The sequence below is a fragment of the Scyliorhinus torazame genome, chromosome 4, assembly GCF_047496885.1.
Source record: "Scyliorhinus torazame isolate Kashiwa2021f chromosome 4, sScyTor2.1, whole genome shotgun sequence".
Classification (NCBI taxonomy): Eukaryota; Metazoa; Chordata; class Chondrichthyes; order Carcharhiniformes; family Scyliorhinidae; genus Scyliorhinus; species Scyliorhinus torazame.
The window spans coordinates 263520761-263538336 of NC_092710.1; the positions used below are offsets into that span (position 1 = coordinate 263520761).

The window sequence follows — 17576 nt, forward strand, 5'->3', positions numbered from 1 at the left end:
TCTGGCAGCTTTGAGTAAATGTTTCAGAAAACGTATATTCATTGTTTTAAAAATATGAATTGCCAAAATCAATTCTGAGGTGGAGCCGGCACCTTTAATGTTTACATTCTAGAATTAAGTGCACTTAATAGCTTTAATTTTGAATATCAGCTGGTTTGCAGTGGTACCAGCTTCAGTTTTCTTCAGTTGAAGTATTTGATTGTCAAATATAGCCACACCCTGATTTGTAACATAAGAGTGGCCTGAAAGCTTAGCGGCGTCTATTGGAGTCGAAGAGTGTGTAAATGTGGACAGCGAGTGGATGGGCTGAAAGAATCTCATCATGAAGGTATTTTTAAAATTCTAGCTGTTTGAGGGTTCTGAGCCAAGAGAGTAGCAAGAAGTAAGAATCATATATTGGGTTAGGTAAGCACCAGGTCTGCATGAGTAAGGAGCCAAGCAAACAATGCGTTATAAAAGCATTCAGTCTCAGTTGAGGTAAGTTACTGATCCAGGATTTGTACCAAGCCGTTGTGACAAATGAAAAATGGACAGTGTAAGAGGCAGCTAGAACAGGAAGTAAGAACAATATGTGGATAAAGCACAAGGGGTAATACGATAGTCACAGTAGCTGGGGGTGGCAACCCAGTTAAATCATAGCATCATGGAATTTACAGTGCAGAAGGAGGCCATTCGACCCATCGAATCTGCACCAACCCTTTGAAAGAGCACCCTACCTGAGTCTACACCTCCACCCTATTTCAGTAACCCCACCTAACCTTTTTGGACACTAAGGACAATTTAGCATGCCCAATCCACCTAACCTGCACAACTTTGGACTGTGGGAGGAAACCGGAGCACCCGGAGGAAACCCACGCAGACACGGGGAGGACGTGCAGACTCCACACAGACAGTGACCCAGCGGACACTGGAGCTGTGAAGCAACTGTGCTACCGTGCTCCGCCCCCCCCCCAACGATGTTCAATTGTGTCTCAAACCCAGTCTTACCTATGTAATAACATTTAATTTGATACAATGCGCGTGTCATTTGTTGCTGTGTCAACAGTCGAGTAGGTTTTGTTACTTGAATAGTTCATTCAGTGGACTGACCGTATTAACACTTAAGGAAATATTTTGGATTTTTTTAGAACTGTTCCTAGCTGTGGACACTCGCGTCAAGGCTAGCATTTGTGCCTCATCTCTAACCACTGCGGTGTATGTGGTATACGACAGCGTTACTGGAAATTTCGAGCTTCTTGTGTGTTGTTAGACAGCACTTATCTAGGCAACTAGGGTCAGTTCCATTACTCTTCTGACTTGTGCCTTGTAAAAGGTGGATAGGCTTTGGGGAGTCAGGGGCTGAGTTCCTCGCCACAGAATTCCCATCCTCTGACCTGTTCTTATGGCACTGGTCCAGTTCAATTTCTGGTCAATGGTAACGCCCCAGGTGTTTCTGGTTGGGTCTCCAGCTATGCTAAGGTTATGGGGGAATAATTAGATTCAATCTTGCTGGAGATAATCATTGCTACACTGGCAGTTGTGATTAACCACTTAAAAGCTTAAAGCTGAATATTGTCCAGATCTTGTTGCATGTGAACATGGACTGTTTCAGTTTCTGAGGAATATCAAGCGGGACTGAACATTCCCACTTCTAACCTTATGATGATGGAAAGGTTATGGGTGGTATTTTCCGTTGGGCATGCCGAAATCGGGAAACGCGATTGGGTAGAGAATAGGCTCTATTGGCAAAATTGCAGTGTGCGCCGACTTGACACCAAATTGCAATTCTCCGTCACCTCGACAACGGCACCAATGTGTTCTGGAAAAAACGTACAGTAAACACCGTTTGCATATCATTAGCGGGCCTGACCCAGTATTCTCCGGGCCTCCGCGATGCTCCGCCTCCGATGGGCTGAGTTCCCAATAGCGCGGGGGTGCGGAAAGTGTCCAACATCACCATAGTTTGCTGACAGTCCTGCTGCTGGCTGGGGGTGGGAGGCTTCTGCCAGGTCCGGAGGAAGTAAGGGGGGGGGGGAGGGTGGAGGGGGGGTGGCCAGGAGGTGGGCTGTGGGATTGGTGTGGACGGGCACGGAACACCATTGCCGCAGGCGGCAAGGCAGCCATGCAACTTTGCACGCCGCTGACTGCCCCATGTGAACTTAGGGCCATGGGTCATATAGGTGTCCCCCCAGGACACTGCCTAGGTGCCCTCTGGCCCAAGCCAACCCATCAGCTGTATGGATGCGCTCCAGCACAACTAATGCTATCTTGTTGGCTGGGATGAGTGTGTGTGGGGAATTAAGTGTGTATATGCGCTGCAGCTTGTCAGCCTCCTGAGTATCATTCGTGGACCTGACGAATCCCGCACCATTTCTCATTGGAATCGATGGTGTTCCATGTGGTGCCGGTGCTAGCCCTTGTTGCTAACTTTTGATTGGCTCTTAAATGTTGCTCGTTGTGTCTTTACTTAATTTGCTGTTTCTAAACCCTTTGCTCTAGAGTCACCAGGTATCTTTATGATACCACCACGAGGTTCAAGTTCAAGTGCTGATCAATAACTCAATACACCAGTTAGTAAGCTTCAAATCAAAACACATTTATTATACACAGTCAATCACTACTCATGCATAAAACTCTACTTACTAGATTATTTCTAACACTAAAAGGCCTATATTTAGCTTTGAAACTAGCCCACCAGGTCAGGGGAACAAATGGCCTTTTGTTCGATTCTGAGTCTGCAGGATTCAAAAGCTGGTATGGACTGGTAGCTAGGAGTGCCTATCTCGTAGAGTGGGTTGACTGGAGACTTACTTGGTTGGTGCAGCTACTAGGCAGGTCACTGTCAAGGGTTGTTTCGAGCTGCTGAGAGACCCTGCCAACAAGGACGAACTGAACTTGGGGACTCTATTTTATAGTCCCCAGGGGCTTCGCACCAGTCGGGGTGGACTCCGTACCTGGTTCCAGGTGATTGGACTAAGTTCTGATCACTTGGATCGATTTCTCCAATACTGGAGCTGTTACCTGATCGCTGGGCGGTTCCTAAGTGTCCGTTGGCCTTCCTTTGTCTTGGCTCCTGCTGGCACCAAGGAGTCTGGCTTGGCCTTGTTTACCTTAACTGTTTCCAATTGTTCCCGGGGATCGCTCATTAATATGTAGATGGTTGTTAGTTTCAGTGCTGTCTGGGTTCCTGCAAGTCCTATATACAGGAAACTTTGCGCCTGCTGTTTTTCCTGCGTTTGACTGAATTTCCCTGCATTCTTAGCGGATCTCCATTTTAAAGTCGGGAAGTGGCCAACCCAGGTGGCTACACTTCCTCCTTGTGATCCCTAACATGAAGCGTGAAGGATCACATAACTGCATTGTCTTCATTCCCTGACCCAGCGAGCACTCTTCCATGGCCTCTACACTGACCATAACTATGCAAGAAAATTTTAACTGACAATTCTATTTGGCGCTATGTTACAACAGGGACATGCAGTACAACATATTCAAAAAAAGGTACCTCTAACTATCTTCCATAAACTACACTCACTTAAACATCCAATCATACTAACTTCCTAACAATACAAAAATAATAGCAGCATTCACATTTTCCTCTGGCTTGGCAGTCAAGCACAGAGTTGTACAATCTTTCAGTTGCAAATGAGACATATTTCTTTATTTACAAATGACGCAAAATGAATGTCCTTTATTGTAGATCAAGGGGTTCGGGGGGCCTGGTGAAAACTGAAAATAGGGGATCTATTAAAGCAGGGTGCGAGAGCGGTAGGCTCTCCTTCGCCATTTTCTCATGTGGATAGTCTGCACGATGCTGCAGAATATAGCCAATGCTAAAAGGGATTCAATTACATATGAAAGGGAGTACCACGTTATAAACCTATCACACCATGATGGTGTGTTGTTACTTGTCACTGGGCTCTGGGTGCTCTGGGGAAGTAAATCATTGACGGCCGGTGGGGTTGGAGTCAGGGGGTTCGCGTTCGCGCGTAACCGAATACAAATTATAATGATAACGGAAAACACGGATGATGTCTTCATTGTTCTCTTCTTTCTTCTCTTCTTTTCCTTTTTGTTTCTTCTCTCTTCCTGGAGCTTCTGGAATTCTGTGGATCAAGCATAGTTTCTGTTACTATCTTGTTTAATATCTTGTACGTTAGCATGTCTGTCTTTTAGTGCCAATTTCCCTTTATAATTGGGCACCATGTGTGATTCCCTCATTTTCTTTTTTTAAACCGAATATTTGGACTAGACATCTAAGAAAATACTGCCATACTGCGAGCCGTCTCGCAGCCTGTGTGATTTACCACCCCAGTGTTTGAGGATGTAAATAGCATAGGGCAGCAACCTAAGGGTTGCCAAAAACCAAACAAAAGAATTTTGAACGTAACGAGCCAAAATGGGGTGCGTATGTGCCGCGGCGGGTAAGATTTGGATGGAATCCCCGGGTAGGACAATGATCAATGCCGTATGTGCTCTACCCGAGCGTAGCTGACCAGAGGGGTGTCCTCAGGCAGGGCGGGGACCAATGCCATTCCTCCACTGCCTGAGCAACCGGCAAGAACGGGTAAGAATGTGGTCATCATGGGGGGCTGCCTCTCGAATTAGGAGAGCAACTATGAGTCGGGTTCTGTCGACAGACTAGTTCCTCTGAACTATTGTCTGGGACAAACTTGTACCTTCAACAATTTTCTGTCGACAGACTAGTTCCTCTGAACTATTGTCTGGGACAAACTTGTACCTCTAACAGCTGGGGAGCGTTAAAGGAGTGGTGACGTGGGCCCGTGAAAACTTTCGAGTTTACACACAACACTTAACGATAACCTTAACGAACAAACATTCAACAAACATGGTGCAGGTTCCATCAGAAAGGACACCGTTTCTCCCAAGCGGTTCCTTTTAAAACATCATCTGGACACCTCAATTATCAGTTGCGAACAGGGTCGCAAAGGGGTTCTCGTTTTGAGTGTCAGACTCAATGTCATCACCCTCTCCCGGATGCCATACTCTTGAATGGATGAGGGTTGCTAAATCTGCATGGTGTGACTTAGGATCCATCTCGTCGTTTTGGATGAGCCTGTGCGAATTGTCACAGTGCCAAATAGTCGTGTCTAATTCTGTGGGGATGGAGTCGGGGTCGTCATCGTAGGGTGGTGGTGTTTGGTGAGGTTTGTTAAGGAATGTGATCAGGAAGGGATCACTCAAATTTTGCTGGGGTTGTAAATGGAGAGCATGACCTGCTGTCCTACATCAAACTCAGTCGCATGCACTGTCTTGTTGAAACAGGCCTTGCTCTGTTTCTTCCTGGTGTCTAATTTTACTGGGGCTGCTAGCTGAGCCGTTTTTACATTCTCAACTAATTGTTTCACTGCGTTCTCGTGTGTGAGGGACATCACTTCGGGGATGGTCAAGTCAAGTCCTAATAAAAATTCTGTGCCTTTCATGGGGCGTCCGGTCATGAGAGTGTGTGGGGTGTATCCTGTGGATGTCGAAACAGTGTTACGCAAAAACATTAGTGCAAAAGGGAGGACTGAATCCCAAGTGGTTCTGTTTTGTTGGACCATTTTCCTAAGAGTTGCTTTTAGGGTCCGATTCATTCGCTCCACGATACCACTTGACTGGGGTGGTATGCGATGTGGAATTTTTGGGTAATGCCAAATATCGTGAGGACGTTCTTCATGACACCTCCCGTAAAATGGGAACCTTGGTTGGATTCAATGCTGCGGGGGAGTCCCCATCTCGTAAAGATGTGGTGGGTTAAAATCTTAGCTGTATCTTTGCCGTGTTTGTTCTAGATGGGAATGCTTCTACCCATTTCATAAACCTGTCTGTAACAACTAACACATACTTGTGACCATTCCTGCAAGGGGGCAATGGTCCTATAAAATCAATCTGGAGGTTAGTCCAGGGGCCATTAACGGGGCGGGTGTGGCTAAGCTGAGCTTTCTTCGCATATCTGTCTGGATTGTTTTGGGCAGGCAATTTTCTACATAATGCGTGACGTCGTCCTTTAAATTCGGCTATCAACAGAGCTGCCTGAGGTGGGCTGTTGTGGGGTCAATTCCCTGATGCCCATGACTATCATGGAACAAACAAATAAGCTGATTCCTGTCCTGTTCAGGAACCACATAAAGGGTGTCTTTTAGGACCACACCGTCATGTGTGGTCAGTGCATTTTTAAACCTATCATATGGGGCTGGAAATTTTCCTTTTAAAATCTCCCTGAGATTACTGTCTTGCTTATGGGCCTACACTAAATCTTCGATATTTGTCTGTGAGACCTGAACTGCATTCACTTGGGCGCTTTCGTGGGTGGGGGGGGGTTAGAAAAATATCCATGTCTGGCACCTGCTTTAGCCAGTGCGTCGGCTTTTACATTTCCAAGTGGGGAGGAACGATGGTGACTTCGAACTTTAATAATGCCAAATAGCCTGTCCTGTGCTTTGTCCAAAATGTGCCGGAGTAATGGGGCTGAAGGGAGGGGTTTTCCGTCTGCGGAAACAAATCCTCTTGCTTTCCACAGGGGTAGGAATTCTGTGAGGCTGCTACAGATTCAGAGGCTGTCCGAGTATATGCCTGCTGGGCTGGGGAAGGAATCTGGGTGATCTATGATGTACGCAATGGTTGCTAGCTCTGCTGCCTGCGCACCCAAGTGTCCTGGCAGTTTTAACGAGATTTCTTCTAGAGCGCGTCCCTGCGTGTCCTCAACATAGATGCTGCATCCTGTAATGCGCTTCCCGTTTGATATAGTGGAAGAACCATCCATATATATTCTCAAGGGTGCGCACGTGTCTGTGCGCTGGGGGCTCTGGGGTGAACTACCTATCTTTTTGGAGGGTGTTTTCGCGATAAAGGGGCCTGTGTTGTGGTGCGGTGAGATGATTTCACATTCGTAGGGGGGTGCCTGGGTACTGAAGGTTGTCGGCTAGGAAAGTGTGGGTCTTGGTCCTTTTAACAGTGATGTCCCGTCTCTGCAAAAGAAGGGCCCATCTGGCCGCTCTGATTTGGCTAACTGTACCGTCCTTAAGTCGTCCGTCCAGTAAAAGTTGGGTGGGGGTGTGTTCCATGAGGATTGTGATGGGGTTTAGTCCGTGGATATATGAAAAGTATTGAACTGCCCAGAAAACTGCGAGCAGGTGCCTTTCACAGGCCGAAAATCCCTGCTCCACAGGATCGAAAACTCTGGAGGCGTAAGCCACGGGTCTTAACTGTTCATGCCGTTCCTGGAGGAGCACGGCCGAAAGGGTACGATCTGTGCTAGCTACCTTTATAGCATAGGGGGAAAGCTGGTCTGGAACCTGTAGTTCGGGGGCTGCAATGAGTGCGCGCTTTAATGCATCTACAGCATCCAAAGGCCGCGGAAGCCATTCCCAAGGGGCTCCTTTCTTTAGGAGTTCTGAGGGGGTGCTGCTTTGGTGGCGAAACCGTCAATATGGTTTCGGCAGTAGCCAACCAGTCCTAAAAATGACCGGAGGGCAGAAACATTCTGGGGAAGGGGCAATTTGACAATCGAGTCAATTCTTTTATGCTCAATCTCGCGTTTACCATGCGTGATAATCGTTCCCAAATATACCACTTTGTTTTCCAAAATTTGGGCCTTCTTGGGGTTCACTTTACATCCAATTTGCTGGAGGAGTTCCAGGAGTTTGGACAGAAGTGCAATGTGCTCTGCCTTGGTGTCTGTCTGCAGTAATAGGTCGTCTACATACTGGACCAGACATTCGGGGTGAGAAAATTTTGATAAACCATTGGCCAGCTATCGGTGGAAAATGGAGGGGGAGTTGTGGAATCCTTGTGGAAGGCATGTCCACGTGTAGTGCTGACCTTTAAAAGTGAAGGCAAATTTGCACTGGCACGCTTTTGCCAATGGAATGGACCAGAATCCGTTACTGATGTCCAAAACCGTAAAATATCGTGAGTTGAGTCCCTGTTTGAGCATGGTCTCGGGACTTGTGGCTACTGTGGGGGCTGCTGCGGGGGTGACTTTGTTGAGTTCCCGGTAATCGATGGTCAGTCGCCATGATCCATCGGGCTTTCTCACTGGCAAAATCGGGGCATTATTAGTAGAGGCGACTGATCTAAGTATGCCTTGTTCTAATAAACTATCAATAACTTTTGAGATTTCTCCCTCTGCCTCTTGGGGAAATCCATATTGCTTCTGGGGTCTAGGGTCAGGTCCTGTTATTTGAACTGAACCAGCCATCCTGCCGCAGTCATGTTTATGACTTGCAAATGCGGTCCTGTTTTTTTGGAGAACTGCCCTAACCTGTTTGTCTGCGTTAATCGTTGTTGGGTCAAACCAAAAATCGCTGACTGCGCTAATCTTATTAGCATACTCACCTACTGTGAGCGTTGTGGGGGCTCTTGCTGACTTTAAGGTGCTGACTTGCAGGTGGGGGAGGGGAGTCAATTCAGGACAGTTTAAAAAGAGCCACTTGTAAACTCACTCCCAGTGAGTTCTCCCAGTGAGCCAGAGAGAAGACAGCCAGGAGTGAGACAGCAAAGAGTGAGTTTGGGAATTTGAATCGAGGTGGGAATTCGAAGCTGGGTTGGGAGGACGTGCTTTTTGTGACTGGTAAGTAGTGTTTCTGTTTTTCTGTTTCTTTTCATTGGTATATTTATTTATTTTTTTCTTTGTTGTTTATTTATTTATTTAAATTTTTTTGGGGGGAAATTGAAATTGTTGAAGTTAACCGAAGGTTTAAGACATGGCAGGAGATCTCAGACCCGTGTCATGCTCCTCGTGTGCGATGTGGGAGCTCAGGGACACGTCCACTGTCCCTGGCTCCTTCACGTGCAAGAAGTGTGTCCAGTTGCAGCTCCTGTTAGACCGCTTGACGGCTCTGGAGCTGCGGATGGACTCACTTTGGAGCATCTGCGATGCTGAGGACGTCGTGGATAGCACGTTTAGCGAGTTGGTCACACCGCAGGTGAAAGGTACTGAGGGAGATAGTAAATGGGTGACAAAAAGACAGAGCAAGAGTAGGAAGGCAGTGCAGGTGTCCTCTGCGGTCATCTCCCTGCAAAACAGATATACCGCTTTGGATACTGTTGAGGGGGATGGCTCACCAGGGGAAGGCAGCAGCAGCCAGGTTCATGGCACCGTGGCTGGCTCTGCTGCGCAGCTGGGCAGGAAGAAGAATGGCAGGGCTATAGTGATAGGGGACTCAATTGTAAGGGGAATAGACAGGCGGTTCTGCGGACGCAATCGAGACTCCAGGATGGTATGTTGCCTCCCTGGTGCAAGGGTCAAGGATGTCTCAGAGCGGCTGCAGGACATTCTGGGGGGGGGGGGGGGGAGGGTGAACAGCCAGCTGACGTGGTGCACATAGGTACAAAGGATATAGGTAAAAAACGGGACGAGGTCCTACAAGCTGAATTTAGGGAGCTAGGAGTGAAACTAAAAAGTAGGACCTCAAAGGTAGTAATCTCAGGATTGCTACCAGTGCCACGAGCTAGTCAGAGTAGGAATGTCAGGATAAAGAGGATGAATACGTGGCTCGAGAGATGGTGCAAGAGGGAGGGATTCAAATTCCTGGGACATTGGAACTGGTTCTGGGGGAGGTGGGACCAGTACAAACCAGACGGTCTGCACCTGGGCAGGACTGGAACCAATGTCCTAGGGGGGGTGTTTGCTAGAGCTGTTGGGGAGAGTTTAAACTAATGTGGCAGGGGGATGGGAACTGATGCAGGAAGTTGGAAGGTAGTAAAACAGGGACAGAAATAAAAGGCAGTAATGGTAAGGCAGAAAAGCCATAGTCAAAAATCAAAAAGGGCGACAGTACAAGGTACAGTGACTGAGGGGAGCTCAGTGAATAGGACCAGGAATACTAAAAGAAATAAAACGGGAAGTGAAAACATTACTGGTAAGCGACGCGGCAGGTTGTTCCAGGAAGATATGGGTTCGACGACAAGGAAGATTAGGAGAAAGGTTAAGAGGAAATATAACTTAGGAGAGGTTACTGATTGAGGTGTTAAGATTCAGAACAGAGGTAAAAAAACAAACATAAGTGTACTTTACCTGAATGCTCGTAGTATTCGGAATAAGGTAAATGAGTTGATGGCGCAAATCATCGTGAATGACTATGATTTAGTGGCCATTACTGAAACATGGTTAAAGGATGGTCACGATTGGGAGTTAAATATCCGAGGGTATCAAACTTTTCGGAAGGACAGAGTGGATGGTAAGGGAGGTGGTGTAGCTCTGTTATTTAAGGATGACATCCGGGCAACAGTAAGGGATGACATCGGTGCTATGGAGGATAAGGTTGAATCCATTTGGGTGGAAATCAGGAACAGTAAGGCGAAAAAGTCACTGATAGGAGTAATCTATAGGCCACCAAATAGTAACACTATGGTGGGGCAGGCAATAAACAAAGAAATAACAGATGCATGTAGAAATGGTACAGCAGTTATCATGGGGGATTTTAATCTACATGTTGATTGGTTTAACCAGGTCGGTCAAGGCAGCCTTGAGGAGGAGTTTATAGAATGTATTCGCGATAATTTCCTAGAACAGTATGTAATGGAACCTACGAGGGAACAAGCGGTCCTAGATCTGGTCCTGTGTAAAGAGAGGATTGATTCAGGATCTCATAGTTAGGGATCCTCTCGGAAGGAGCGATCACAATAGGTTGGAATTTAAAATACAGATGGAGGGTGAGAAGGTAAAATCAAGCACGAGTGTTTTGTGCTTAAACAAAGGAGATTACAATGGGATGAGAGAAGAACTAGCTAAGGTAGACTGGGAGCAAAGACTTTATGGTGAAACAGTTGAGGAACAGTGGAGAACCTTCCAAGTGATTTTTCACAGTGCTCAGCAAAGGTTTATACCAACAAAAAGGAAGGACGGTAAAAAGAGGGAAAATTGATCGTGGATATCTGAGGAAATAAGGGAGAGTATCAAATTGAAGGAAAAAACATACAAAGTAGCAAAGATTAGTGGGAGGCTAGAGGACTGGGAAATCTATAGGGGGCAACAGAAAGCTACTAAAAAAGCTATAAAGAAGAGTAAGATAGATTATGAGAGTAAACTTGCTCAGGCTATAAAAACAGATAGTGAAAGTTTCTACAAATACATAAAACAAAAAAGAGTGGCTAAGGTAAATATTGGTCCTTTAGAGGATGAGAAGGGAGATTTAATAATGGGAGATGAGGAAATGGCTGAGGAACTGAACAGGTTTTTTGGGTCGGTCTTCACAGTGGAAGACACAAATAACATGCCAGTGACTGATGGAAATGAGGCTATGATAGGTGAGGACCTTGAGAGGATTGTTATCACCAAGGAGGTAGTGATGGGCAAGCTAATGGGGCTAAAGGTAGACAAGTCACCTGGACCTGATGGCATGCATCCCAGAGTGCTAAAAGAGATGGCTAGGGAAATTGCAAATGCACTAGTGATAATTTACCAAAATTCACTAGACTCTGGGGTGGTCCCGGCGGATTGGAAATCAGCAAACGTGACACCACTGTTTAAAAAAGGAGGTAGGCAGAAAGTGGGTAATTATAGGCCAGTGAGCTTAACTTCGGTAGTAGGGAAGATGCTGGAATCTATCATCAAGGAAGAAATAGCGAGGCATCTGGATGGAAATTGTCCCATTGGACAGACGCAGCATGGGTTCATAAAGGTCAGGTCGTGCCTAACTAATTTAGTGGAATTTTTTGAGGACATTAACAGTGCAGTAGATAACGGGGAGCCAATGGATGTGGTCTATCTGGATTTCCAGAAAGCCTTTTGACAAGGTGCCACACAAAAGGTTGTTGCATAAGATAAAGATGCATGGCATTAAGGGGAAAGTAGTAGCATGGATAGAGGATTGGTTAATTAATAGAAAGCAAAGAGTGGGGATTAATGGGTGTTTCTCTGGTTGGCAATCAGTAGCTAGTGGTGTCCCTCAGGGATCAGTGTTGGGCCCACAACTGTTCACAATTTACATAGATGATTTGGAGTTGGGGACCAAGGGCAATGTGTCCAAGTTTGCAGACGACACTAAGATAAGTGGTAAAGCAAAAAGTGCAGAGGATACTGGAAGTCTGCAGAGGGATTTGGATAGGCTAAGTGAATGGGCTAGGGTCTGGCAGATGGCCTAGTGGGTCATATTGTCCAATGTCCTGCCTTAGCTCCCTACCGAGCTCCTCCTCCCCCACCTCCAACTATTGGGGGAGGTTTGTTCTGAGGTAGCGCCGCTCCCTCTCGGCCCGAAGGACGCCCCCCCTCAGACACATCTACTCCTTCCGGCATCAGGCCGCTCTCTGTGGGCTTGTACTGCTCTCTGACTCTTGGCATCAGGCCGCTCTCTGTGGGCTTGTACTGCTCTCTGACTCTTGGCATCAGGCCGCTCTCTGTGGGCTTGTACTGCTCTCTGACTCTTGGCTTCAGGCCGCAGCAGAATCCTGTACTTCTGGGTTAGGATGTTGTCTGTGCTGGGCTGAGGATCCTCAAATCCAAACAACTCGTCCATGTCTGTGTCGGATTCTTCACTGTACAACACATCTCGTTGCGGTTCGGATTTGGTACTGAGGTTGCCACGTCCAATGATGAAATCATCGTCTGAGTTGTAGTCTTCAAGGACGATATCATCACTTTCTGTGTCAGAGCTGTCAGTTGTGCTCGCGATGTCCAAAGACGAAATCAACGTCTGAGTCGTAGTCTTCAAGAACCAAATCATTTCTTTGGGCGGTGCTAACTGCTTGTTGAAGGGTCCTGCGGCGGTTACTTTCAGCTACTGGTTGAAGTTAAGGCATTGTGCTGTCGTTCCAGGTGAAAGAATTGTGTTTTACGGCTTAACATTTTTTTTTTCTTATTTTTCGGGCATTTCCCTTTTAAGTGGGTGTGGTCCAGGGCCTCTGCCGTCATGCCGCTTGTGACGTAGAGTGTAGCAATGGATTGCGCATGCGCAGATCGCTGTTCCTTTACTTTGCACGGCTTCTCGCGCATTCGCAACCGGACCTTTTTCTTTTAAAAAAAATATTTTATTCTCCTCCTTTTTCACATTTTCTCCCAAATTTACACCCACCAACAATGAACAATAATCAGCAACAAATATGTCAATCCCCATATCAATAACAACGATCCCACCAACCCCCAAACATTAGCCCGCATGTTTACATAAACAAATGACAAAAAGGAATCAGGAATCACCCACAGTCACCCTTAAAACACACAGCCCCCTCTCCCCCCTGCGTAGAGTTCAACAACTTCCGGCTCTACATCCTCCCCAACCTCTGCGCTGCCCTGTTACTCGGCCTGGACTTCCAGTGCAACCTCCAAAGCCTAACTCTAAAATTCGGCGGACCCCTACCACCCCTCACCGTATGCGGTCTCACAACCCTTAAGGTCGACCCACCTTCCCTGTTTGCAAACCTCACCCCGGATTGTAAACCCGTCGCCACCAGGAGCAGACGGTACAGTGCCCAGGACAGGATCTTCATCAGGTCGGAGGTCCAGCGACAGCCCTTGGAGAGCCCAAGTGGTAGTAGTTAAGACTGGGGAGAAACACAGGATGGTCATTGACTACAGTCAGACCATCAATCGGTACACACAGCTCCATGCATACCCCCTCCCATGCATATCTGATATGGTCAATCAGATTGCACAGTACCGGGTCTTTTCTACAGTGGACCTGAAATCTGCCTACCACCAGCTCCCATTCGCAAGGCGAACCGCCCGTACACCGTGTTTGAAGCGGACGGCCGCCTTTACCATTTCCTTAGGGCTCCCTTCGGCGTCACTAATGGGGTCTCAGTCTTCCAACATGAGATGGACCGAATGGTTGACCAGTACGGGCTGCGGGCCACCTTCCCGTACCTAGATAACATCACCAGCTGCGGCCATGACTAGCAGGACCACGACGCTAATCTTTTCAAATTTCTTCACACCGCCAAACTCCTGAACCTCACATACAATAAGGAGAAGTGCGTGTTCCGCACCAACCGTTTAGCCATCCTTGGCTATGTTGTGGAAAATGGAGTTCTAGGGCCCAACCCCGACCGCATGCGCCCCCTCATGGAACTCCCCCTTCCTCACTGCCCCAAGGCCCTCAAACGATGCCTGGGGTTTTTTCTCCTATTACGCCCAGTGTGTTCCTAACTATGCGGACAAGGCCCGCCCACTCACCCACTCCACAGTTTTTCCCCTGACGGTTGAGGCTCGCTAGGCCTTCAACCGTATCAAGGCAGACATCACCAAGGCCGCGATGCACGCGGTCGACGAGACCCTCCCTTTCCAGGTCGAGAGCGATGCATCGGACGTCGTTCTGGCCGCCACCCTCAACCAGGCAGGCAGACCCATGGCATTCTTTTCCCGCACCCTCCATGCCTCTGAAATTTGGCACTCCTCTGTCGAAAAGGCCATTGTAGAAGCTGTGCGGCATTGGAGGCATTACCTGGCGGCCAGGAGATTCACTCAACGGTCGGTTGCATTCATGATTAATAACACACGGTGCAAGATCAAAATGATAAAATCTTAAGGTGGAGGATCGAGCTCTCCAACTACAATTACGAGATTGTGTATCGACCCGGTAAGCTTAACGAGCCCCCCGATGCCCTATCCCGAAGTACATGTGCCAGCTCACAAGTGGACAGACTCCGGGACCTACACGATTGTCTCTGTCACCCAGGGGTCACCCGGTTCTTTCACTTCATAAAGGCCCGCAACCTGCCCTACTCCATTGCTGAGGTCAGGGTTGTCACCAGAGACTGCCAGGTCTGCTCGGAGTGCAAACCGCACTTCTACAGGCCAGACCGAGCGCACCTGGTGAAGGCCTCCCACCCCTTTGAACGCCTCAGCATGGACTTCAAAAGGCCCCTCCCCTCCACCGACCGAAACACGTACTTCCTGAACGTGGTCGATGAATACTCCAGATTCCCCTTCGCCATCCTATGACGTCTGCCACGGTCATTGAAGCACTCAACAGCATCTTCGCCCTGTTCAGTGTCCCCGCTTACGTCCACAGCGACCGGGGATCCTCCTTTATGAGTGGTGAGCTGCATCAGTTCCTGCTCAGCAAGGGCATCGCCTCGAGCAGGACGACCAGCTACAACCCCCGGGGAAATGGGCAGGTGGAGAGGGAGAATGTGAGGGTCTGGAAGTCCATCCTGCTGGCCCTGCGGTCTAAAAATCTCCCGGTCTCCCGCTGGCAGGAGGTCCTCCCCGATGCGCTCCACTCCATCCGATTGCTATTCTGCACTGCGACAAATGAAACCCCCCATGAACGTCTCCTTGCCTTCCCTAGGAGGTCCACCTCCGGGGTTTCACTCCCAACATGGCTGGCAGCTTCTGGACCCGTCCTCCTCCGCAAACACGTGCGGCTCCACAAGGCGGACCCATTGGTCGAAAGGGTACAACTGCATGCGAACCCGCAGTACGCCTAAGTGGCGTACCCCAATAGGCGCCAGGACACAGTCTGCCTCAGGGACCGGCACCAGCTCGATCACCACCCACGGCCCCCACCACCCGACACCTCCCCCCCCTCCGATTGCCCCGGCGCAACAAACCCTCCCCCCAGCGCACCTCACTACAGCCCCTGCCCCAGAACGATCCATCCTCGCACTGGTTCCACCAGGGATGAAGATGAGGACAACATGTTCCCAGAGTCACAGGCGACCAAGCTGGCGCCTGCATCACCACCGGGACCGAGGCGCTCACAGCGGAGGATCAAGGCACCCGACCGGCTAAATTTGTAAATTTTCACCAGACTGTACACTTTAAATTCTCACATACCTATAAAAAATGGTTTTCCACCACCCCCGCTGGACTCTTTTTTAACAGGGGGTGAATGTGGTAGCCACCACTGTTTGTATCATACTTGTATTAGAGGTAATACGGTAAGGCTCCTGTACTAGTGGTACGGGGGTAGATCCCTGCCTGCTGGCTCCACCCAGTAGGCGGAGTATAAATGTGTGCGCACACCGAGCTGCTCCCATTTCTGGTAGCAGCTGCAGGAGGCAACACATCTCTGCTTAATAAAGCCTCGATTACTCTCTACTCTCGTCTCGTCATAATTGATAGTGCATCAGCCACCCCGCCAAAATGAGAGGTTAGGGGACTCATATAGACACCCCTCACCACTCTAGGAGCCATGTGGCTTCATCTCCCGGAGCAGAGTGGGTTTCTTGCAGGAAGCACGCCGCAAACTTCCCGTCCCGGAGGACCAATAAGTTCTGGAACCTGTGGAGCGCGTCCCTGCTGCCGTTAATGTTGAGGCTGGCTATGGTCACCATGTCAGTAGTAAAGTGCTACCTTCACCTTTTCAGTGCACAGAAGGAGCAGAGGATCGCAGGCCCCTCTGCTCCCTCAGGAGTCCGGCGAGGAAAGATTTCTACCAGCGCTGCTCAGAGGTGTCCGAGTCTCCCGCCTCTTTAACGTAGGAGCGGGAAGACTGGATGAGCAGCACCAAGTCTGACCACCGGTAGAGGGCTAGCTGCACTCGGTTTCGGCGACCGCGGTTTGCACGCAGAAAATCCCGGAGTTGCCCTCGTGGAATGAGGGGCGAATCGGTGTCGGACACGAGGGAGTCCACCATCTTGCTGCAGGTGGACCCAAAATCATCCCCCTTGCCCCCCACCGAGCAACCGTCCCCCTCCGGGCAGTCGCCGTCTGTGACCGAGTCCTCCTCCACATTGAGTGGGGTGGACGGCACAGTCCCACCAACCAGCCCTGGGTCTGCCTCGATCCCACCCCCCGGATCGCCGATAGATGGGTTCCTCGCAGACTCACTCCTCTAATTGTATCAGGCCAGATGGAGGTGGCGGCTCAGACCCTCCTCCTCTTGCGACGCCGGCCACCGGATAGACCCGGGAACAGTTCCGAAAAAAGCTCCGGGCTGGAGATGGGGATGCCCGACGTCGGAGGCTGGGATGGAGAGGGGTGGATCTCCTCGCCACCACTGCCCAATGACCCTGAGGTCAGGGAGCCGTCCCAGCCCTCCGGCGTTGTGAAAAGGAATGCCTCTGGGGTGCAAAATGGCACCGGGCAGAACGGGCCCTTGAGGGTTTCGCTCGCACCCGGCCCCGAGGCATCCGCTCGGAAGGCTGCGACAGCTCAGGCATCGACAGATGATGGACTTTCTCTAATCTCTTCCGGGTGTAATGTCGCGGGCAGGGGTCAGGGTGCCACCCGCTCTGCTCCGGAGGGGGGGGTCGTGATGTTTCTCCACCCCCCCTCTCTCCAAGGAGTAGCGTCGCTTGCAGGGGGTGCCCTGCGCCGAAGAAACCTCCATCCTCGCATCACTCCCACTCCCCTCAACACTCTGCCCCCAGGTTCGAGATGTTGGCGTCTTCCGCGCTGGCCTGAGAGCGTGTGCATCACTGCCCCCACCGCCCTTGCTGACCCGCACCAAAACAACGTCACGCCCAGTACCCAACGCTGAGGCATCAATGGGCCCGGGATGAGCTTGAGTGTCCGCGGTGACCCCCAGGATTGGGTTCTGGGGCGCAGGGGTCTCCAGGCTGATGGGATTGGGGATATTTGGAGCCGATTCCCGCCTTGCCTTCTTTCGGGCCTTGCAGTCTGGCGGATGCCTTCGCTCCTCCACTCCGGCACCCCTGTAGGGTCAGGGTGGTAATACCAATGGAGCAGGAGGGGGCGATGGTACCAACTG

At 49.5% G+C, this 17576-nt stretch overlaps 1 protein-coding gene and 1 long non-coding RNA gene across 3 annotated transcripts in view; one reads left to right on the forward strand and one right to left on the reverse strand.

The window, feature by feature from the left end:
• Positions 1-207: 207 nt before the first annotated feature.
• Positions 208-17576, forward strand: part of slc2a12 (solute carrier family 2 member 12) — a 162000-nt gene continuing 144631 nt past the window's right edge. For both annotated transcript variants that reach the window (XM_072499725.1, XM_072499721.1), the window contains exon 1: positions 208-328. In XM_072499725.1, coding sequence (XP_072355826.1) covers positions 323-328 — 6 coding nt within the window. In that variant the 5' untranslated portion in view covers positions 208-322. The remainder of the gene's footprint in view (positions 329-17576) is intronic.
• LOC140410912 (uncharacterized) overlaps positions 2555-17576 on the reverse strand; it is a 74767-nt gene continuing 59745 nt past the window's right edge. The window contains exon 2 of the long non-coding RNA XR_011940764.1: positions 2555-4082. This is a non-coding gene — a long non-coding RNA (uncharacterized lncRNA). The remainder of the gene's footprint in view (positions 4083-17576) is intronic.